The sequence below is a fragment of the Myxocyprinus asiaticus genome, chromosome 16, assembly GCF_019703515.2.
Source record: "Myxocyprinus asiaticus isolate MX2 ecotype Aquarium Trade chromosome 16, UBuf_Myxa_2, whole genome shotgun sequence".
Taxonomy (NCBI): Eukaryota; Metazoa; Chordata; class Actinopteri; order Cypriniformes; family Catostomidae; genus Myxocyprinus; species Myxocyprinus asiaticus.
In genome coordinates, this window is record NC_059359.1 from 42,531,391 (window position 1) to 42,555,476 (window position 24,086).

The following is a 24,086-nucleotide window of genomic DNA, read 5'->3' on the forward strand; positions in this document are numbered from 1 at the left end:
ATTAAAGGATTTATTTATATAAATTATTGCCATTATAAAGAAAAATACACACGTGTGCTAGCAAGTGAAAAGTTATTGTATTTCACTACACACACAGAGACAATTTAAACAAATTAAAATACATTTGATATTATTATTTTTTAATTTTGCCATTAATGCTAAGTGATTTCTCTCTACACTAACTCACTGAGGTGACTGCGCACAGTGAAAATAATTCAAACATTTGGTTATATCACATGTACATATTCATCTAATAATAAATGGATGTTATTAATAATTTTAGTGCTGTATTACAGTCGCAAGAGGGCACTATGCACACGTCATCTCTCTCGGCGCTCAGGAACGCTGCCCAGTTTGGATGGGAGAATGTCAAGATGCTAAAATAAATAAATAAATACAATTTATTGTATTTTTATTCTTGCTGGCAGTTTTTAGCAGTATTATTATTTTAATCATTATGAAAATATACTTTATATTAAACATTACAAACAAAATGAAGATTTATTGTATATATACCATTTTATAAGAATAGCAAGTATTATTATTGTTGTTATTATGATTATTATTATCCTACATGAAAGATAAAAATCCAAATGTGACGAAGTTGTTTCTGCGTCATCTCCAGCACTCTTTCTGACGCTATGTGTAAACGTCAGTGTTTTTCTCACACATACCTATCACTTCTGAAGATCTAGATTTAACCACTGGACTCATATGCGTTATTTTTATGCTGTCTTTATGTTCTTTTTGGAGTGCAAAATTTTGGCACCCATTCACTTGCATTGTATGGACCTACAGAGCTGAAATATTTTATAAAAATCTTAACTGGTGTTCTGCAGAAGAAATGAGGGTGAGTAAATGATGAGAATTTTTGGGTGAACTATTCCTTTAAGTGCAATGTAAATGTAACTATGGCATATCACGGCTCAACTAAAGCAATAGTGACGGTGTGATCACGCCACCTCAGGACCCACTGCAACAAGGTCAATTTCCTTTAAAGTGCGTGCTCACAAGAAATAGCATGCAGTAAAAGATTAGGCTGAATCCAGCTTCTTAAACGCCAACTTTTTATTCAGTAAAAGGATCGCTGTGCTTAAGTTCTTCACCACTACACAACTCAATCACTGGCAAGTGAAATCTGAACATTTACTCGCCAGTGACTAGTAACAGATATATTTTAGTCGAATAACATGACATTTGGTCGCATATGCGAGTGATCTATTTGCAAAGTAGAGGGCTGAACTTTATCACCTCAAGAAAAATTTTTTTTTTTTTAAGGAAGTATTAATACAAGCACTTAATCAAAAACACAAGTGGAACATTTCTGCTTTTAAACCATCTGGTACATTTGCACCCAAAGACATTCATTGTAAGTGCATTACCATAAATCTTTGTACAAACTAAAGGACGAGACACAAATGACTCAAAAATGCATATTAAGGAGGGATAGGAAAACATACTTTAAAAATGAAATAAATTATAATTTCACATAAGCTTTGATAATAGTTTATAAAAAAATGGATCTCATTCCTTCTTGCCATGAAAAAGTTTCTTTGTTGAATGAGAAGGTGATGAAAAACATACAGAGTGAGGAATGTAATATTCAAAAGACTGGTGATGGGCATTTCAAAAAGATAATACAATGTTTACTGGTTGCTGTCTGTAATCTATTCCACAGAAAGCAATTTAAAAGCAAATTGCAGGGAGAATGAACAACAGCATGGATGTGACCAAGCAAAAGGCAGTGGTGTGTGCGTCAGTCCTGCAGTCAGTCATACGAATGCCGGTTCCACATGTTGACCCATGCGCACTAATAACAGCACTGATGCTGAGATAGAGAGTGGCATGAGAATCCCTGCTGTCTAACGAGATGGCATGGAAAATAACGATCCCTCGCAAAGGTCAACACCTCTGACGTCAATGACAAACAAAAGCCGGCTTAAAAAAAAAAAATGGAACCAGCGAGAGACATACTGGGAGTTGAGAATCTGTGTTTATATCAAAACATCACAGAGTGGCTCTATATATAGTATTTCTGTCCAAAACGAGTGGCAAAGATCTGATTTTTTTTTTTTTTAATCATTACCATAGTCTGTTTTCCTCCTCTTTAACTGAATACACCACTCTACAGTGGCATAGTTTAACTATTCATGGAACCTGCAGAGGGTGTTTTGTTCAGTTCCATTCTACTTAATTTATTCTTGCATAAATGATCAAGTTCATCAAAATTAAAGACGTCATTATGCTCAAATGCAGAGACTTAAATTCCCCTCATTGTTATTAAAAGTGTATTTTAAGTTGAGGATTTTTAAAAGGACAGAAAAAAATAAATAATCAAAACAAGGGCCCTGTATATAAGGACATCAAGTGAATATTAGTCATGCACTGTTATCTTTCACTGATATTTATTAGCCAATTATTGACCAAATTAAATCTATGGCATAAGTGTGAAAATGCAGAAATGAAAGTGATGGTGTACTTATAATTAATTACTACTGCTGTCAGTCGATTACAAATGTTAATCGCGATTAATCACATCATTTTTCAAAGTTAGTCACGAATAATTGCGGATTTTGAAAGTGCTGAAATTTGACTCTAAATATACTTCTTTTCCTGTCAAAATGCATTTATTTCCTTCTTAGGAAAGAAACCAAAACAATGTAACAATATAATGCTTTATTAACATTTTCCAAACAAAGCATTCCACAGTATAAAGATAAAAATGTACTAAAATAGACCAATTCAAGAAACATTAAATGTTTCCCAAAGTCTAAGTGGGAGTTTGACTAATTGAAAGAACTAGTCCCACATAGCTTGCATAGTCATTGAAATGTGCATTAAAACTCTTACAATCTCATCCTCCACGATATTAATCAGCTGGCAGACTGTGGCTATTCACTTTCCTACAGCAATCGTGAAGCTGCATTCATGATTCCATCATGGCGTCAGCACAAGCGCCGCTTGAACTCCACATGAAAAGCACTTGCAAACAAAAACGTCTCATTCTGCGTTTTAGTGATAGTTAAGACTAGGCATGCACCGATGTATCGGCCGCCGATATTTATCAGCCAATTAATGACAAAATTAAAACCATCTGCAAATCGGTTTAAGCATGAAAACGCTGATAGGAAAAACCGATGGTTCACTTATAATTAATTATCATCACAATTTGTATAAACTCTTTGAATTCAAATGCACAATCCAGAAATAATGATAACCACAGAATGTAGAAGGGTTGGCATTCCAAAGAACATGTAATATTTAATTTGAATTCTTTCTTGTTCTCTCATTAATGAGGAAAAACCGTTGTTACGTGAAACTTGTGAAAATGGCACTTATAAATGATGAGGTTAAACCATCCAAACGCTTTGAAAACAGTAAACTTTGACTTCTGAGACACTGGTATGGTATCCATTAAGGCTGCACAATTGATTAAGTTTGAAATCGCAATAAGGTCTTGCGTGATTACAAAAGCTTGAAAGGCTACGTTTAAAAATAGACTACAATCAGCTCTTTAGTCAGCGCTTCATTCAGCATTAAGCAAGAGATGCCTTCAAGCGGTCAGGACAGCATTTTCCATTATCCATTACACCACTACAGAATTAAAAAGGCCGTTTTGTACCTTTGATAACTTTTTATTTGTAATTTATGTGGTTGACATTTCCATGGAATTTCCCAACATAATGTGTTTTCATAATATTAATTTGTGATGTTCTATTATATACAGTACAAACAAGTCAAATGTGAGTTCTGTTGTTTGAACTGCAAAAACAGAAGTGCAAAAATAACCTTTTTTTTTTTTTTTCACATCAAGCATAATGCTATGATATTTAGTTATTTTAAAAAAAACAGAGTGCATCCGGAAAGTATTCACAGCGCTTCACTTTTCCCACATTTTGTTATGTTACAGCCTTATTCCAAAATGGATTAAATTCATTATTTTCCTCAAAATTCTACAAACAATACCCCATAATGACAACATGAATGAAGTTTGTTTGAAATCTTTGCAAATTTATTAAAAATAAAAAACGAAAAAAATCACATGTACATAAGTATTCACAGCCTTTGCCATGACATTCAAAATTGAGCTCAGGTGCATCCTGTTTCCACTGATCATCCTTGAGATGTTTCTACAACTTGATTGGAGTCCACCTGTGGTAAATTCAGTTGATTGGACATGATTTGGAAAGGCACACACCTGTCTATATAAGGTCCCACAGTTAACAGTGCATGTCAGAGCACAAACCAAGCCATGAAGTCCAAGGAATTGTCTGTAGACCTCCGAGACAGGATTGTATCGAGGCACAGATCTGGGGAAGGGTACAGAAACATTTCTGCAGCATTGAAGGTCCCAATGAACACAGTGACCTCCATCATCCGTAAATGGAAGAAGTTTGGAACCACCAGGACTCTTCCTAGAGCTGGCCGCCCGGCCAAACTGAGCGATCGGGGGAGAAGGGCCTTAGTCAGGGAGGTGACCAAGAACCCAATGGTCACTCTGACAGAGCTCCAGCATTTCTCTGTGGAGAGAGGAGAACCTTCCAGAAGAACAAACATCTCTGCAGCACTCCACCAATCAGGCCTGATGGTAGAGTGGCCAGACGGAAGCCACTCCTCAGTAAAAGGCACATGACAGCCCGCCTGGAGTTTGCCAAAAGGCACCTGAAGAACTCTCAGACCATGAGAAACAAAGATTGAACTCTTTGGCCTGAATGGCAAGCGTCATGTCTGGAGGAAACCAGGCACCGCTCATCACCTGGCCAATACCATCCCTACAGTGAAGCATGGTGGTGGCAGCATCATGCTGTGGGGATGTTTTTCAGCGACAGGAACTGGGAGACTAGTCAGGATCGAGGGAAAGATGAATGCAGCAATGTACAGAGACATCCTTGATGAAAACCTGCTCCAGAGCGCTCTGGACCTCAGACTAGGGCGAAGGTTCATCTTCCAACAGGACAACGACCCTAAGCACACAGCCAAGATAACAAAGGAGTGGCTCCGGGACAACTCTGTGAATGTCCTTGAGTGGCCCAGCCAGAGACCAGACTTGATCCCGATTGAACATCTCTGGAGAGATCTGAAAATGGCTGTGCACCGACGCTCCCCATCCAACCTGATGGAGCTTGAGAGGTCCTGCAAAGAAGAATGGGAGAAACTGCCCAAAAATAGGTGTGCCAAGCTTGTAGCATCATACTCAAAAAGACTTGAGGCTGTAATTGGTGCCAAAGGTGCTTCAACAAAGTATTGAGCAAAGGCTGTGAATACTTATGTACATGTGATTTTTTTTTTTTTTTTTTTTTTATAAATTTGCAAAGATTTCAATACAAACTTTAACGTTGTCATTATGGGGTATTGTTTGTAGAATTTTGAGGAAAATAATGAATTTAATCCATTTTGGAATAAGGCTGTAACATAACAAAATGTGGAAAAAGTGAAGCGCTGTGAATACTTTCCGGATGCACTGTATCCAATCCATGTTCAATGGAAATTACTTATTGTTAGAACAAAAACTTTTGTACCTCTTTGTACATTTTTAAAACACAATTCCTGAGCATAACAGTGATCTGATAACAAAATAAGTGGCAAAATATCAGCTATAGTTATTTGTTAAAATCAGTATCGTTCAAAAAAAATATCGGTGCATCCCTAGTTAAGACTGACATGCTTCTTTGGTAATTAAAATGCGCCTTAATTTGATTACTGTCCCTAGTTCTATCCCATTTCTGTCCCATCTAGGCTTGATTTGTACAACAAATATTGTTAAGAGCACCTTTCACAATCATTACTTGATTACTGCTCTGTGTCATATTGCTTAAATATTAGTTTTAAGAAATACAATTGATTTATTATCAGTAGTAGTAGTTACTATATAATATTACATAATTATAGAGATATATTTGTCTTACTATTTTCCATTAAAATGTAGCTTTTACTTTAGCCGAAGCTTTTTTATTTTCTTTTTTTTTTTAGCCCTATCCGTTTGTGTGTGTTTATTTAATGGTAGCTTCTCACTTATGGAAAAAAGGTCGCTAAGTGACACAATGTGATTATTAAACTGCAAAATGCTGCTATTTAATCAAATAAATAGGTAGTCTGTATGTGCCTCACGCTACAAAGTGTATTAGCACTCTGCTCGCTGTAATCTGTTAAAAAGAGCGTGTTGCTCACCATGGTGTTTTCCGTAAATGAGCCAAGGAGCTCTAAAAGGTATGAGCAGCCATTGTTGACACAATCACTTTAAAAACGTGCAGCACATGCAAACTATATATTTATCTCTTTAAATTGCAGCCTTTGCGGTTTAAAAATAAAAGTACGACATAACGTGATTGTAATTTGTGCACTGAATGTTTACATAATGATATTTGTACGTCAGATGGAATCCGTTTTTGGTAAAAGAGCATTTTTACGTGTACAAGTACGTGAGCGCGGTATCAGAACATCCTTACAAACAAAAATAGTAGTCTTACTATTTCTGCCAGACTGATGATTGGTTTGTGCAGCCACTTTGGAGCAATGCGCAGGCTGAGCCAGGCGTCTTCTTTTGAATGGCTCTTGCTGTACTTTGATGGCATACGTCACGGTGACGTCGACTAAAGTCTAACAAAATTTCTAAACGACATGCACTGCTTCAAGTCTGGCGCCGATCAGTCTGTGCAGCGCTGCATAAAGTAAAACACACCTGATAACTCAACACCATTCATATGCAATGTGATGAGTTCATGTGATAACTACATAGCATACTACTGTTTAAGATGTTTATGGTGGAATAATGCCCACTGTTTTTTTGTAATCAGCATATACTGTATATAGTGTACGCACAAGTGTATTCACTAATCAGTAAGCAAGTATTTCACTCTGAACATAGCAATTGCTTTTACCAAGAATTACACATGTGACAGGGCTGCCATCTAGTGACACAACACAGAACATGTCTTGTTCACAACTGAGGTTAGGAAATTTTGCCTCAAGTGACCTATAAGCAGAGATGACTGTATATACTCACCATATTTATCTCTGAGGCCAACCGTGCATCGGAATACTCCACCAAAAGCCACATCCTCACCGAATATTACTATGGGTGAAAGACATTGTTATATTACAAAAGCTGAAGCACACAAGAGTTTTCAATGATTGCCAGTTACATTAAAAACAGTTTAAAACCTTGTGTGATGCAAGACTGCTGAACTGGGTTTGCCGTGATTTTCAGTAAAATGAGCTCATAAAGTGGTTCATAACTAAACATAACTAAACACTGCGGTGACTGTGAATCAAAATTGAGTCAAACACTCCTCACAGTCATCTGAAAAGAGAAACGCCTCATTTGTTAGAGACTAAACACCTGATTACATAAGTGAACAGTACCGTTCTTAACATTTCTGCAACACACTCCCAACTGTACTGTGCACTCTTTAGTTATTATCGCCTCCACTAATGACCTGAATCAATATGTAAATGAATCAACAGTAATGTATCTTGGAGCTGATATAGTTGTCCTAACTGTAGAACAGGTATGGATCATTTCATTTAAAAACAGATAAAACATCCACTAATACCTGCAGTGGGATCACTTGCAAGAGTGTTGTCCAAGGCACTGGTTATAGACTGGAATAAATTCATCTTCTGTGTGGGGCCTGCAAATAAATTATATTCATTTAAAAGGTGCTTCTACAGGCATAAATGAGGATTTTGACCAGTCTTAAAAGGATAGTTCACCCAAAAATGAAAAATCTCTCATCATTTACTCACCCTCATGCCATCCCAGATGTGTATGACTTTCTTATGCAGAACACAAATGAAGATTTTTAGAAGAATATTTCAGCTCTGTAGGTCCATACAATGCAAGTGAATGGTGACCAGAACTTTGAAGCCCAGTCCAGTGGTTTAATCCATGTCCTCAGAAGCAATATGATACACTATATTGCCAAAAGTATTCGCTCATCTGCCTTTAGACGCATATGAACTTAAGTGACATCCCATTCTTAATCCATAGAGTTTAATATGACGTCAGCCCACCCTTTGCAGCTATAACAGCTTCAACTCTTCTGGGAAGGCTTTCCACAAGGTTTAGGAGTGCGTTTATGGGAATTTTTGACCATTCTTTCAGAAGCGCATTTGTGAGGTCAGACACTGATGTTGGACGAGAAGGCCTGGCTCGCAGTCTTCGCTCTAATTCATCCCAAAGGTGCTCTATCGGGTTGAGGGCAGGACTCTGTGCAGGCCAGTCAAGTTCTTCCACACCAAACTCACTCATCCATGTCTTTATGGACCTTGCTTTGTGCACTGGTGCGCAGTCATGTTGGAACAGGAAGGGGCCATCCCCAAACTGTTCCCACAAAGTTGGGAGCATGGAATTGTCCAAAATCTCTTGATATGCTGAAGCATTCAGAGTTCCTTTCACTGGAACTAAGGGGCCAAGCCCAGCTCCTGAAAAACAACCCTACACCATAGTCCCCCCTCCACCAAACTTCACAGTTGGCACAATGCAGTCAGACAAGTACCGTTCTCCTGGCAACTGCCAAACCCAGACTCGTCCATCAGATTGCCAGATGGAGAAGCGTGATTCGTCACTCCAGAGAACGCGTCTCCACTGCTCTAGAGTCCAGTGGCGGCGTGCTTTACACCACTGCATCCGACGCTTTGCATTGCACTTGGTGATGTATGGCTTGGATGCAGCTGCTCGGCCATGGAAACCCATTCCATGAAGCTCTCTACGCACTGTTCTTGAGCTAATCTGAAGGCCACATGAACTTGAGGTCTGTAGTGATTGACTCTGCAGAAAGTTGGCGAACTCTGCGCACTATGCGCCTCAGCGTCCGCTGACCCCGCTCTGTCATTTTACGTGGCCTACCACTTCGTGGCTGAGTTGCTGTCATTCCCAATCGCTTCCACTTTGTTATAATACCACTGACAGTTGACTGTGGAATATTTAGTAGCGAGGAAATTTCACGACTGGACTTGTTGCACAGGTGGCATCCTATCACAGTACCATGCTGGAATTCACTGAGCTCCTGAGAGCGGCCCATTCTTTCACAAATGTTTGTAGAAGCAGTCTGCATGCCTAGGTGCTTCATTTTATACACCTGTGTCCATGGAAGTGATTGGAACACCTGAATTCAGTTATTTGGATGGGTGAGCGAATACTTTTGGCAATATAGTATAGGTGTGGGTGAGAAACAGATCAATATTTAAGTCCTTTTTCACTATAAATCTCCACTTTCACATTCACTTTCACATTCTTCTTTTGTTTTTGGCAATTTGCATTCTTTGTGCATATCGCCAACTACTGGGCAGGGAGGATAATTTATAGTAAAAAAGGACTTAAATCTTGATCTGTTTCTCACCCACACCTATCATATTGACATGGATTAAACCACTGGATTCATATGGATTACTTTTATGTGGCCTTTATGTGCTTTTTGGAGCTTTAAAGTTCTGGTCAACATTAACAGAGCTGTGATATTGTTATAAAAATCTTTGTGTTTGGCAGTAAAAAAGAAAGTCATACACATCTGGAATGGAATGAGGGTGAGTAAATGAAGAGAGAATTTTCATTTTTAGGTGAACTATCCCTTTAATAACTTTGACTTTCCACAATATCTCACCTTTCACACAAAAAATCTCAAATAATAGCCAACAGAATTTATACATATGTATTTTTTTTTTATTATTTTATCATTTTATTATTCCTAATAGGTAAAACCCCCCATTTTAGGAAGATTCTTAAATTATTTTGCTGGAAACAGCTTTTTTATTTATATATATATATATATATATATATATATATATATATATATATATATATATATATATATATATATTTTTATTTTTATTTATTTTTTTTTTTACATTTTGGCGCATTATGGGTAATTTTATCATAACAAGAGGGACTAAAGGCATGTTCATATGCATGCATAAAGTGATTTATTAAATACTTTGTTAAATAAGCTTTTGATACAGTGTTCTAAAAATAATACTGTCAAACACTGAGTTTGTAGTCACACTGAAAAAAAACAGTTGTATGTTCAGATACCACTTTTTAAACACTATGCAAATGAATGATAAATGAATGTTACATTTATATAGCCCTTTTCTGACACTACACTCAAAGCGCTTAACGTACTGAACAGGGGGTCTCCTCAACCACCACCAGTGTGCAGCATTCACCTGAATGATGCTACGACAGCCATAGTGCACCAGTACACTCACCACACACCAGCTATTGGTAGAGAGGAGAGAGTAGATTTATAGAGCCAATTAGTGGATGGGGATTATTAGGAGGCCATGATTCAGATGGACCAATGGGGGGAATTTAGCCAGGACACCGGGGTTACACCCCTACTCTTTACGAGGAGTGCACTGGGATTTTTAATGACCACAGAGAGTCAGGACCTCGGATTAGCATCTCATCCAAAGGACGGTGCCTTTTTACAGTATAGTGTCCCCATCACTATACTGGGGCATTAGGACCCACACAGACCACAGGGTGAGCACCCCCTGCTGGCCTCCCTAATACCTCTTCCAGCAGCAAACTTAGTTTTCCCCAGGAGGATTCCCATCCAGATACTGACCAGGCTCAACCCTGTTTAGCTTAAGTGGGCAACTGGTCTTGAGCTACAGGGTGATATGGCTGCTGTTTACATGCAAATGTTTACATGATGCATAATTTGCATAATCACTCAATTTGAAGTAACACAAATTATTGTTTGTGTATTTTCAAATAGCTAAGTTTCATTTTGACTGAAGGAAAGGAAAATATTGAGCCTATTCACCTGTAGTACAGTCTTGATGCGACCATAATCAACAATGACAGTTCAAAGCAGCTGCTGCTTTTCTCCAAACTCCATTGCACACATGCAACCACTATTGATGATATAAATATTTCTAATATGACTGTAACACAAATATTAAACAATTTTGAGAGTGGCCAGCTGCAGCCACAGTAAATTTACTTGGGTTTGTAGAACACCACAGAAAGCTCCATGTGACCAGTCTAATGAGTTGTACATAATCGGAACAGTAGAAATGAAACAAATGAACATTTCACTTTTAGTTATGTATTAGAGATCCAGTGTGAGGTGTAAACAAGGGCATTTACCATACTCGGTGGGCACAGGGTCAGGGTGATAGGTGAAGTGCGCTGCATGTCTTCTCTGTGTTTTCGTCTTGGATGTGTAGTCAGGGGACAGTTTGAGCAGGGATATCCCCAAACTATTGTGCACTCCCCCGGTTAACCCGGTGAATGAAGACTTGACGCCTGAAGTTCTGAGGAAAAGTCGCGCCGCCGCCATTGCGCTGGAAACCAAGCAGGAAAACGGCTCTGACGTCACCCCTCACATGGACAAGCGCTGTTCTGATTGGCTGAACGTGTGGGAGGAGTTTTGATCGACATCGCATGTCACGTTTTGGCTTTGGCTAAAATCTCAATGTGCTGCCTATCTAGACAGCATTTTACAAACCAGGACTACAAAACCAGTTTCGCCCACTACAAGACATGCTCCATAGCAAGGTATTCCGATTGTGTTACATCGGATGGCTGCTAACTGTTTTATGATAAACAAATTTGTCTTCTTCAAGGTGGCACTCACAGGCTTGGGAAGGTTTTTGTCTTGGAAACATTTGTAAAATAAACTATAAAAAACGTATGTAAAAAGTAAGTTATATAAATTAATTACAAGCATTGGTGCCAGATATACAACTGGAAATGTTTCCCTGCATTCTCAAGATTTAATTAATACATTTCTCTATCCTGGTGTAACAAACGACTGTGATTGGTCCAACCGGGTCCATCTTTACCATCGCTGAGAAAAACAACAAGTATCACGTGACAACGCAGCCAGTCGTATGATTGGATTGAAGGCTTCCCTTCAAAGTTCTCTGTTTAGGACAAATGCAATTAATTAATAACTTAAATCACTGGTAATTAATGTTCCTGTCGTTTTTCATTTATCATAATATATTTTATGTAATTAATTATTTATCTGTTTTCTGCTGTTATAGTTACGTGTTGTGCCAGTTAAAGTCCCCTGTTGTTTGATAAAAATAAAAAATAAAATAAATAAATAAATACATTTCTAAACTAAATTGAAAATCAAAGTACTACCAAAAAAAATTCAACATACACAGCTTTGCGACTGAAGTATCGCGGCAGTGCAGGCACGCGCATGCGCATGCGCACTGTCAGCGCGCGGAATTAGATTCGTGACGTCGGAGCAGTGTGAAGTCAGTCTGTTAGACGTGGCGGGAGAATTTTGAGTGCGTTTTTATCGTTGTATTTCATTTTCAGAAGAAAACATTTGCTTTTATTCGCGGGTACAATGTGGAACCAAGGTATGTGGTTTAGTAATGCATTTGCGTGGCTCTTGTAACGCTCTCGTCCGAGATTAACTTGCTAAATTGCTAACCAGAAACATGAAAGCTCATTTATTAATGTAAATGACTGCGATTCTGTCGTGTTTGGTGTGAGGTTTATGCCGTTAATACGCACTAGAATCCGATGTTTAGCTAGTATCAAGATTTCTCGCCGTGCCCTGTGATCACATCTAGTTTTTAAACCGATTACCTAAATTGTTAGAACGACATTTACATTGATGGACAAAATATACATTACATCTGGAGTATTTCCTGTATAGTCTGAGGAGTATGTTGACATTAGTGAATTTAACTATGAAATGCACTTGAAATAGTAATAGAAATATGCTTTGTGTTTTGTCAGGTAAATATGGTGAGGCCAGTATGGCTGGATACACACAGTCTCCAGGAGGATTTGCATCGCCTGCTGCCTCTCAGGGGGGAGAAAAGAAAGGGGTCAGTCTGATGCAACTGTATATGAAGTCTGTCAAGAACATGTCCATTTCATATTTCATCCCAGTATCAATATTTTGCTAAAGCCAAATTAAGCCTATTTTTGGACCATTACATTTTTCTTTTTTTATTTAATCACATTCCCTTCCCCTAAATTCTCATGAGCGTAAAGTTTTGATTGTACATTCTTATCAATAAAAAGCAACATTGATTTGGGGGCGAAATATTACACAGACATGTTTATAAAGAATGGCCCTCTTTATACTATAATTTTCATTAAAATATTTCTAATGAATGTGTATTTGTTTTTAAATCTGATTGAACTTTTCGTGATGTTTCTGTTGTTGTGCAGAGATCGCGGGCGCAGCAGATTGTTCCCTGTTCAGTGTCCCAGCTGATGTCTGCCGTGCAGGCAGAGGACGTCTTTAAAGTGGGGGAGGTAGAGATCGCACAGGTGAGTCTGAGATCACAGTTCCCAATGCAGGTGAAGTTCTCATGTCTGTGGAGATTTTCATCACAGAATAGTTTAAACAGCTGTCTCAGTAGTTGGACAGCGTTAAACACAGATTTAAAAGGAGTCCAAAATGTTTTGTGATCTGATCCCTCAAATCACATTCAGAGCTAGTCAGAAATGTATGTGAAGTACACTGAAGGGCCACCTACTTGCACTTCATTCAACAGTTGTGCTAAATCACACAAACTTTGCTGATTGTATACAGCTTGAAAAGAATATAACCTTTCGGTGGAAGTATTTTGAAAACCCATACATATACAGACTTCACAGAACATCTTCAGCATGCAGTGACACTGATAATGTGAAGCGCATCTAAAGTTCAGTTAGTAGAGCTTCTCAACTAAAATAAGCATTATGCTCAAAATAGTTTAGTTTCCATCCACCTTTCACGCTATTTTGTTATCGACAAAGTGAAAATGTGTTAAAAATCGACATTGCCGCTTTCCATTCAAATGGCCTTTTATCGATAAAAATGGTGTTCGTGATGACGTCATGCCTAAAAAAAAACACTGTCGCATAAGTTTTGGTTTATCACAAAAGAAATCTGCCCTGAAGCCATTTCCATACAGAAATGTGTGTTTATCGCTAATTCGCCTCCCTGATGTCCCTAATTTTTTCCTCTGAAGTTTTGGTAAAATGGGGAGAGTATTGAGGCAATTCATTGAAATTAGCCAGCTTACTGTCATTTTAATTTCACAAATAAAAGCAGTCAGAAGATGAGGAAGTGCAATCAAAAGGGAGCAGTTGCCCTTCTCATAGGACTGTAATTAGGGATGTACCGATCCAATGCCTGAATCGGTATCGGCTCCAATACTGATGTTTTTAAACAGATCGGGTATCGGTCCGAGGAGCCCGATCCAAATCTGATACTGTGTTAGTCATGTTTGTTACTGTCAAGCTCAAAAAATGACAAAAGAACCATAAAAACACAATTAAAGTAGTTCATATGACTTGTGCATTTTATTGAAAGCCATTTGAAGACGTGCGATAGCTCTGTGAATCACAAAAGACTATGTTTAATAAGTAAATATATAAAATGCACGCACAGCTCCAGCACGTTATTGAATGGCACTGCTCTGTTTACACATACTTGAGGTTATTTTTAGCTTTCACAACGGTGCGCAATGTTTGAGCACTACTTACGAACAGCATCTCAGATGTAGATGCTCAATAGTTTGGTTCACTTATAATATGCATTTAGAGTAGCACCGGAGGAGCATTTTACCAGAATTTGAATAAGAAGAGAATTAAACTACTGTGAACTTGCCTACAAACAGACACATACAGGACTTCCTGGAGAGTTCAGAATGTCAAAAAAGCGTGAGGGTTTAAAAGTTAAAGGTGTCATGGAGGCAGAGATATGAACTCAGTAGCAGGGTTTTTTGAACAGATGATTGAAACAGTGATGTAAAAATTGTGAGTAAATCCATTTGAGCAGAGTTGCAAACAGCAGGTGAGTAATATCCAGACAGGGTATAGACATGATGAACAGATAACTCACAACAGTCTTATGATACTTGCAGGCAATAATGAAGACACAGGTATGTTTGACATTGTAGAAAGGTCTGGAGTCTCAGATATACTATCTATGAGAACAGAAAAAGTGTGTGAAAGCAGGGTATATATGCAGTCCTTGATTAGCCACTAATGATATGCAGGTGCATGTAATCAGAACTCAGGGGAGAGTGAGGGCTGTGGCTGCAGTGAGGAAGAAAGAGAGAGAGAGACCGGTGGATCCATGACAAAAGGTGCACAATTGAGATATATTACTATTATAATATATTATTATTATTATCATCATTTGTTTACAAATTATAAAATTTAAGTTGAATGGGTTCCAAAAAATAACTGTGTGAATGAAAAGTCGACTGATATCTTACAACTAAATTGAACAAAAAAAAAAAAGAGAGCTGAATCCTTTAAAGTCCAGATACAAGTTGAAAAACTTTTGCAAAAAAAGAAAAAAACACTTCTTTTCTACTGATGACATACTGGAATTACTCTTAATTTTGCTGCTAATTATCCAGTATACTAGTTAAAGTGTTTCTTAATAAGCTATACATTTATATTGAAATAATGTGTAGTTAGAGGTTTGTGTTTGTAGGGCTTTACTGGTTGTTTAGATCAGTGTTACTATCAGAAATAATTGGTAATTATTTCTTTAGTTATTAATTAATATTTAAATTAATTGAATCTAACTCATTAAAACCTCATATGGGGGCTCCAGTAAATGTAGTGCGCTACGTTTAGGAGCGGGTTTGGTTATTAGCAATAATTAATAATGATCAAAGATTATTATTAATTATTAAAATCAATAGAACATTGAGAATCAATGTTAGCTTTTCTAATCCTTTAAATCAGCAATTATCAAAGATGATCGTTAATTATTAACATCGATGAAATATTAATTAAAATTAACACTAGCTTATTGATCATTCAAATTCAACAATCAAAGATAATTATCCATTGTCAAAAATCAATAGAATATTAACAAGGATTAATATTGATGGGGCACCACCCTGGAATCAGGGACTAATAACCAGATGGTAAAACAGTCTTAATATTTGTTTTCTTAGGAAAATCGACATCCAAAGAATATCAATTTTCGGGGGGAAAAAAAACAATGAATGAAGGCTTGAATCCGAGCACTGACATCCCATCGGCATGACACAGGTGTATGCAAAACAAACCAAAACACTTCTCTTTGTAATATAACAAAGTTTATTTATACAGTAATATCAATTAATAATTAATACAATGCAGTCAATAAACTTCTGACATACAACTACAAACTAAAGTGATATTAGATATAGAAATCAAAATAATCCTATAACACATGAGGGGGTGTGTGTGTGTGTGTGTGTAGGGATGCGCACAAAATGGCGGACGTGACTCTCATGGAGAGTATGTCACATGAGATTTCCGGCCAGAGAATATGGCCGCGAATGTGGGCGGAGAGAAACCAGTCAATGGTAGCTTAGGGACAAAGCTGAGCTTTATCACGAAGCTATCTACTAGCTAAAAATGTGTGCCAGAATGTTTGTGAGGGGTCGCACGTGTGTGTGTGGTTAGTACGAAAGAGAGAGAGAGAGAATTAAGTGACGGCCCCAAAGCCGATTTCGCGATCGTGGGAGAGAAAGCAGCTGTTAGTTTATCACTCGGACGCGGTGGACGGCTCGTAAACCGTCCCGCTGTCTTTGATTCTTTAATGGATAAACTCAGTTTGCGGTCTCACCCGCGATGGCGGAAATGCACAACAGCCCAATGTGGTTGGACTGCAATACAGCAAATCAAATTCGTGATAATTAATACCCCGAGTATTAATAATGAGCGGACATGGCGGTCCATAAACTGTACAAGCAATAACCTTGATACACAAGAATAACACACTATAATATTCTATCTCTGCCCAGACGTAAACCTCTTACTTGAATCGCATGAGGATGCAGAATGTGTGTTCATCCGTCCTTTAACTCAGACTCGGTTCCTCGAGGCTCGGGTGATGACGGGAGGCCATTTCCTCGCGCTGTCGGCGGGCAGAATGGCTGCTGATTCTCGGCGGGCTGGCGGAGAAATCAGCAACGTCGCCTTGATTGAAGATGGAAGAGAAATCTTTTCTATCTTCACTTCTGCAGGCAAACGGATGAAGATGCAGTTTGCTCGGCGGTCTCCTTCGGATCCGTTAGAGTGTTCGGTGGAACACAGAGTATGGCCACAGTTTCAAGTCGGACGTTACTTCCTTGTGCCACAAGGATGCACCTGAGAGCAGTGATGAGCTGAGTCTACACACGGTGAGCAAAGTTGCTGGAAGCAAATCCCGGAAGCATTTCAGAGGTATTTCTACTCCTGATGATGTCATGGTTGAGGTGCGTTCTGTCGTGTGCCTCATCCAGTAGTAGTTGAGAGTTCGATCCTTTAGTGAGCAAGGCTTCATGGGATTTGTAGTTTTGGACTCTCTTTGTTTGATTTTGGCGTGGTTTTTATCAGTATAATTTATGACTTAATATGGGGGCCTGAGTTAGGTTTTATGACTGTGTTAGGCCTGCCTTTGTCTTCTGAATACATGAGGCCCAACATGTTTCTTTACATATTAAAGAGCACACCCAATTAGTTCCACACAATAATGTAAAGATATTCTAAACTGATTATGCAAAAAAACACTGGTATCGGATCGGGATTGGTATCGGCCGATACTGAGATTTCCGATATTGGAATCGGAAGAGAAAAAGTGGTATCGGTGCATCCCTAACTGTAATATTGGTCCTGATGGGAGGTCACGTGACGCCATGCAAGAAACAGACGTGTGAGCGACGAGCTCTGCGCACTTTGCTAAATTTTTAATTATTTTCATGTTATAATCTGGTGAAATTTGATACTCCCAGTTACACATTTGCTCTTTGAGGCAAAACATGGCAAAGAAGTAAAAATCCTCAGGCTCTAGAGACATTAAAAGACATTTACGTGTTCAGGATGAAAGCCCTGACAGGCCTACAGACCGGGGACTCGATTTGGGTGGCACGGCGGGAGAGGTGATCCAGTGTCAGTTGTCCAACATGTCGGTGATGATGACGAAGGTTCTTGCTGACTTGGAGGATCTCACTGTAATACGTCGTTCGATAACGGCGATGGAAATAAAATTCTCTGAGTTAGTTACAAGAGTGACTGATGTTGAGAGACAAATCGATTGTCTGGAATCTTCGGAGAGGGAATTAACCGCTAATCTGCCCGCGACCAAAGTTGATTTGTAACATCTCCTTGAAAAGCTTGAAGATCTTGAGAATAGAAGCTGCAGGAATAACGTTCGAATTGTTGGAATTCCTGAGCATAAGGAGGGTAGAGATATGGTGAAATTCCTAGACAAGCTTTTCCCGAGTCTGCTCGACATAACAGGCCACAAACTGGAAATCGAGCGAGCTCACAGATTTGCTGAGGGAGATAGGCCCCAATCGATTCTGGCCAGATTTCTGAGATCATCCGATAAAGGTATTGTGTTGCACCAGGCGAGGAGCAAAGGGGAAGCTTTCTTGGAAGAACCATAATATTTTCTTGTTCCCTCGACGAGAGAAACGCGATCGGTTCAAGGAATGTAAGAAACTCTTAAATCAGCGAAAGATGTAAGTATTTACATGTCCCAATCAGGCAATGTCTTTTATTGAATCAGTGGGTGAGTAAACCATTGGGTGTTTCTCATGTGAGTGGGTCGACTCGCTGTACTTACTCTGGCTTTTGAGGAAGCTGGGCGTCATTTTGGTTTCTTTTTGCGTTGGCTCCGCCGAGCGGCTGGAGTTTGTTTTGTAAATAACACTTGTCCTTAAAGAAACTTTTGCATTAACGAAAGATTACTTTTGCATTCAAGTTCCCGGCCAGTTTGAGAGTGGACACTATGGATGACCGCAAAATATCTACATGCTCACACAAAGGATGTCTTTTATAAAGTTGACGGATTGTGTAAGTCATGGTATATACTTTTATGCGGCCTCCGAGTGAATTGACTCGACCATCCGGGGAACCGGGATGCCGGTTTTGTTTCTTTTTGTATTGGTTCCACCTAGTGGCTGGAGTATGTTCTGTTGAATAACACTCCTTTGGAACAGCTGTGGATTAATCTGTTCGTTCTTCGTGCTTATTCCTCCTGCTGGCTGGAGTTTTTGTTGAGTATTTTTGCGGGACATTGGAATGATTACGTCATCCGCTGAACTCGTAACAGCCGGCTCACTGAACATTCGTTTGTCTGTCAGAGGAAACCGAACGGTTTTATATCAGCTGGAATTTGTTTTGTGGAAGATCACACCTTTGAGACAGTTCTGTGAATTAATCTACACATTCTTTGTGTTCATTCCTCCTATTGGCTGGGGTATATTTTACAAAGTATTTTCTGTTATGTAATTTTGCCACAAAATTTGTGAGGCAAAATTGAGCAATCCGATGGCGAAGTTGTCATGGGGGCTCGTGGGCATTCATGGACCTTTTGAGTTTAGAGGGATTGTCGCCGGTTGGCGCTTTCGTTCGCGGGGTTAATGTGCACGTTTTTCTTTTTTCTGTTTGTTTTGTTTGGGGGGGGTTTGATTGTTTCACTAATGGGGAATGTGGTCTGTATAATTTTGTTTTTGACAATTTATACTATATCAAAATGTCAAATGTTAATATGAGTGTACTATCACTCTCCACATGGAATGTGAATGGGTTGGGGTACCCCATTAAAAAGGAAGGTTATTACTTTTCCTAAACGTAAGAAATATGATATTGTGTTTTCTTCAAGAAACACATCTCCCCGCAGGAAGCTGAAAAATTTGGGAAGATATGGGGTGGACAAGGTTTTTTTTAGTGCTGGCTCATGTAAGAGCAAGGGAGTCATTATATTGATTAATAAACATCTACAATTCAAATGTCTCAAACAGACTAAAGATAAATTAGGGATAGTCATTATTGTTTTAGCTGAAATTCAAGGGCAAAGGTTGATTTTGACTAATATTTACGCACCTAACGCTGATGATCAGGGCTTTTTTATAGATCTTGAAGGGATGCTGCAAACCGCTGGCACCCTCATGATATAATATTGGGAGGAGAGTATAATCTTTTGGTTGACTCAGTCCTTGATCACAGTGACGCAAAAGTGTGTAAACCCCCTAGAGCAACACTGACGCGTCACAGGATGTGTAAAAATCTTGGTCTTACGGATATTTGGAGACTTTGAACCCATCTGGTAGGGACTATAAAAAAATTTTTTTCATCAGTCCATAAGATTTATTCTAGAATAGATTTTTTTTTATATATATCCAAATCCCTCATTTCATCTGTTGTTGATTGCTCAATTGGAAATATCTTAGTCTCAGATCACGCCCTGGTGAGTTTAGAGGTGTTGCCATAGACAGAGAAAAAGAAATCATATAGTTGGCGCCATAATGTGTCCCTTTTGCAAAATCCTGATTTCCAACAAATGTTAAAGACTGAAATCAATGTTTATATGGAGACCAACTGGTCCTCAGTATCCTCTGTGGGCGTGGCTTGGGAGGCACTTAAGGCAGTTCTTAGGGGTCGGATCATACAGTATGCCTCATTCATCAAAAAATCCAAAGCACGAGAACTCGTGGAGTTGGAAGAGAATATTAAAAGTGCAGAGGCAGAGCTGAAGCACCGTATGTCAGCTGATGGCCTCAGAGAATTGACCCAATTGAAATATAGATATAATACTATTTTGTTGAAAGTGGAGTTTTGGTTATTCAGGGCAAGACAGTCATACTTTGAGTCAGGGGACAAAGCTGGGAAGCTTTTGGCTAGATATCTCTTTCTATCATTCCCTTGGTGAAATCTGCTGGTGGCGAAATTTTTACCTCAGCCATTGATATTAATAATGCCTTCAAAGAATTCTATCTTGATCTTTATAGTTCCACGTCTTCATCTACTGATGAAGATATTAGAAACTTTGTGGAACCATTAGATCTTCCTAAACTGACGATTGAGCAAAAAAAACCTCTTGATTCTGAGATAACCTTGGGGGAGCTTGACGAGGTAATTTAAGTCCCTACCTACTGCCAAGGCTCCGGGGACAGATGATTTTGCCGCAGAATCATTAATCATTAAAGAATGGAAAGCTTCCTCCAACCATGACACAAGCCCGGATCAGTCTTATTCCTAAAATGTACAAAGATCCAAGTGAGTGTAAAAGTTACCATCCAATTTCCCGATTCCAACTAGATGTAAAAATATTGTCAAAAATTCTGGCTAACCGATTAAGTAAGGTTATGACATCTCATACATATAGATCAGGTGGGGTTTATTCAGGGCTGTAGCTCTTCTGATGATATCAGGTGTCTCATCAATATCATGTGGTCAGTAGCGAATGATCAGTCTCTGGTCGCTGCCATCTCACTTGACGCTGAAAAGGCGTTTGATATGGTAGAATGGGATTATCTTTTTAAGATTTTGGAAATGTATGGGTTCGGGAGTACATTTATTGGTTGGATCAAGTTACTTTATAGACACCCTGTAGCAGCGGTACAAACAAATGGATTAATTTCAGATTATTTTACTCTGGATAGGGGCACTCGGCAGGGTTGCCCCTTTTCCCCTTTATTGTTCTATCTTGCCCTGGAACCATTAGCAGCCGCGATAAGAAGGGAAGATGATTTTCCAGGGGTGGTGGCGGGAGGTTTGGCGTATAAGCTTCTGTTTTACGCAGATGATATTTTATTATTTGTCTCTGAACCTACTAGATCTATGCCTTGCCTCCACAGAATTATTAATTCCTTTTCTAAGTTCTCAGGATACAAAGTTAATTGGTCTAAATCCGAAGCTTTGGCTCTGACAGCATACTGTCCAGTAACGGCTTTCCAGCCGGGCACCTTCCAGTGGCCGAAACAGGGCATTAAGTATTTGGGGATTTTATTCCCAGCAAATTTGTCTGATTTAGTTAGTGTTAATTTTGACCCTTTAATAAAAAGTTTTTTGAGCGATGTGGGCAGGTGGGCTTCATTACATTTATCGATGATTGGGAAAGTTAATGTTATTAAAATGAATTGTATTCCAAAATTTAACTACCTGCTACAATCTCTCCCTGTAGATGTCCCCCTCTCTTATTTCAAGCAATTCGATAGCATAGCGAAGTCCTTCATTTGGAATGGTAAACATCCCAGATTGCATTTTAATAAGTTACACAGGCCGAATGGCAAAGGTGGGTTAGGCCTACCCAAGATTTTGTTTTATTATTATGCGTTTGGCCTCAGGCATTTGGCTCATTGGTCGCTTCCACCTGAAAAAGCCCCTCCCTGGTTTTCTATTGAGCAGGAAGTCCTTGCCCCTGTTTTGCCACTGCAAAGCCTATCAAAGTAACCAGAGAAGTTCAATCACACCCCGTTATTTCACATTTGCACGTGATTTGGACAAAGAGTGGCCAGAGTATTTAATTCGGACATTTATTTAAATGTTGCCTCAAGCATATGGCTGAACCCCAAATTATGTATCAACAAGTCCCCTTTCTGCTGGTCAGAGTGGATTGTGAGGGGGGTTACTACACTCAGTGACCTGTATGAGAGTGGACTGTTGAGATCTTTTGAGAATTTGGTTCATCATTTTGGGATTCCCAGATCTCAGTTCTTTAAGTATTTACAGCTGCGCCACATGCTCTGTACTGTTTTTGAGAGTAGCACACACTCCCCTAAAGCAGCAGGTGCTTTGGGAGAGGTGATTGTTGCTTTTGGAAAAGGTCATGAGGCATCAGCTTATTACTCCCTGCTAATTCAGAGTCTGGGGGATGGAGCCTTGACTTCTCTCAAGAGAGTATGGGAAAAAGATTTGAATTTGGTATTGGTGAATGGAGTGTGGACTGAAAAATGTCAAGTCTGTATCTAGAGATGCAAGGGTTCGCCTTATGCAATTTAAGATTTTACATAGATTTTATTGGACCCCCTCTAGATTATATAGGCTTGGTCTTAAAGACGCACCCAGCTGCTTGCGATGCCAATCAGAATTTGGAGACACTACCCATTTCTTTTGGGGGGGGTGTTAAGATCCAGGAGTTTTGGTTGAGGGTTCGGAGTTATTTGTGTGGTGTTTTGAACATTCAGGTTTTGCTTTGTCCCAGACTCTGTGTTTTGGGTGATCATGAATTTAGGGGATAATCACATTAAAAATTGGGTTCTGACCAGTCTCACGATCGGCAGGCAAGTAATTTTAAGGGGTTGGAAGTAAAGTGGAGCACCCTCTTTTTCAGAGTGTTGTGTGGAAATGGGGAGGGTAGCTGCATTTGAGGAAGCGGTAAGTAGAAGGCTGGGGTTTAGGGACTTATTTGTTAAAAAATGGGGCAAATATTTAGTTTTTTGGGGGGGACTCTCGGGGAGGGGATGTAGAGAGTGTAGTTTAGTTTAATCACGTGTGCTTATTATTTTATTTATTTATATATAAATATAGTTTTTTTTTTTTTGGATTGTGTTTGTTATGTGGGACCACAGGGGTGTTCGTTAGGGGTCAGGGTGGGATTGTATTAGTGGGGTTTAAATGTAAAATGTTGATTCTTTATATATGTGTTGAGTTTTTCACTGTCATGTGCATATGAATAAATAAAAATGTTAATTACAAAAAATATTGGTCCTGATGTTGCACCTATCACAGATTGCCACCGGTTCCGACCCAAAAGCAAATCATGGCCCTGTTCAAGCTGGCAACCTGCATCAAGTAGTGGGGAAACTTTCAGTCTTAGTATAAGTATCATCCATCGATGTGTATATGATGTGTGCACAACTATTAAAGAAAAATTTATGAGGTGTAATATCAGGGTTTACATATGATACATTCCTGATATTTAATTGGCTGTTTTGAACAATAATCTAATCTAAAGCATTGCCATCACAACTGCATTATGTCCTGCATATTTGTCCTGCAACTTTTAATGACCAACTGAATTCTATCATCTAAAATTAATTTTAGTGTCATAATGCAATTTACATTTTCTGAAGAAGCTCAGCAAATGCGATCCAACGTAAAGCGTGTTAGATTTAAAATATTTAAATGTTTTAAAATATTCAAAAGCTCATTTTCTGAAAGTGATCTCAGCATTGGACAAATAGTTCTGATAGTTTATAGTCTTGAAAAAAAGTGTAGAACATTCTGAGAATGTCATTCAGCCGACTTTTTTCATCTACAGAATAGGGAAAGGCTCATTTAAGTTTGTGTAAAGAAAAGGCATATATAGGTCTAAAAATATATATTCTTTTCGCTTGGTAATTTTTTTTATTTTTTATTTTTTTTTTTATTTAATGCTTTTTCGTTTGGTAAT

The 24,086-nt window shown here is 38.7% G+C and overlaps 2 protein-coding genes across 3 annotated transcripts in view; one reads left to right on the top strand and one right to left on the bottom strand.

The window, feature by feature from the left end:
- bckdhb (branched chain keto acid dehydrogenase E1 subunit beta) overlaps window positions 1-11,325 on the bottom strand; it is a 138,666-nt gene extending 127,341 nt beyond the window's left edge. Inside the window, exons 1-3 of the mRNA XM_051721591.1 lie at window positions 11,096-11,325; window positions 7,554-7,631; window positions 7,004-7,072 (exon numbers count right to left, since the gene is read on the bottom strand). Coding sequence (XP_051577551.1) covers window positions 7,004-7,072; window positions 7,554-7,631; window positions 11,096-11,288 — 340 coding nt within the window. The 5' untranslated portion in view covers window positions 11,289-11,325. The remainder of the gene's footprint in view (window positions 1-7,003; window positions 7,073-7,553; window positions 7,632-11,095) is intronic.
- An 861-nt stretch (window positions 11,326-12,186) lies between these two features.
- LOC127454418 (replication protein A 32 kDa subunit-like) overlaps window positions 12,187-24,086 on the top strand; it is a 36,098-nt gene continuing 24,198 nt past the window's right edge. Inside the window, exons 1-3 of one of the 2 annotated variants that reach the window (XM_051721607.1) lie at window positions 12,187-12,327; window positions 12,713-12,804; window positions 13,154-13,255. In XM_051721607.1, the coding sequence (XP_051577567.1) occupies window positions 12,315-12,327; window positions 12,713-12,804; window positions 13,154-13,255 (207 nt within the window). In that variant the 5' untranslated portion in view covers window positions 12,187-12,314. Of the gene's footprint in view, window positions 12,328-12,689; window positions 12,805-13,153; window positions 13,256-24,086 lie in introns of those variants that run through there. The other variant, XM_051721606.1, reaches the window with a different exon arrangement.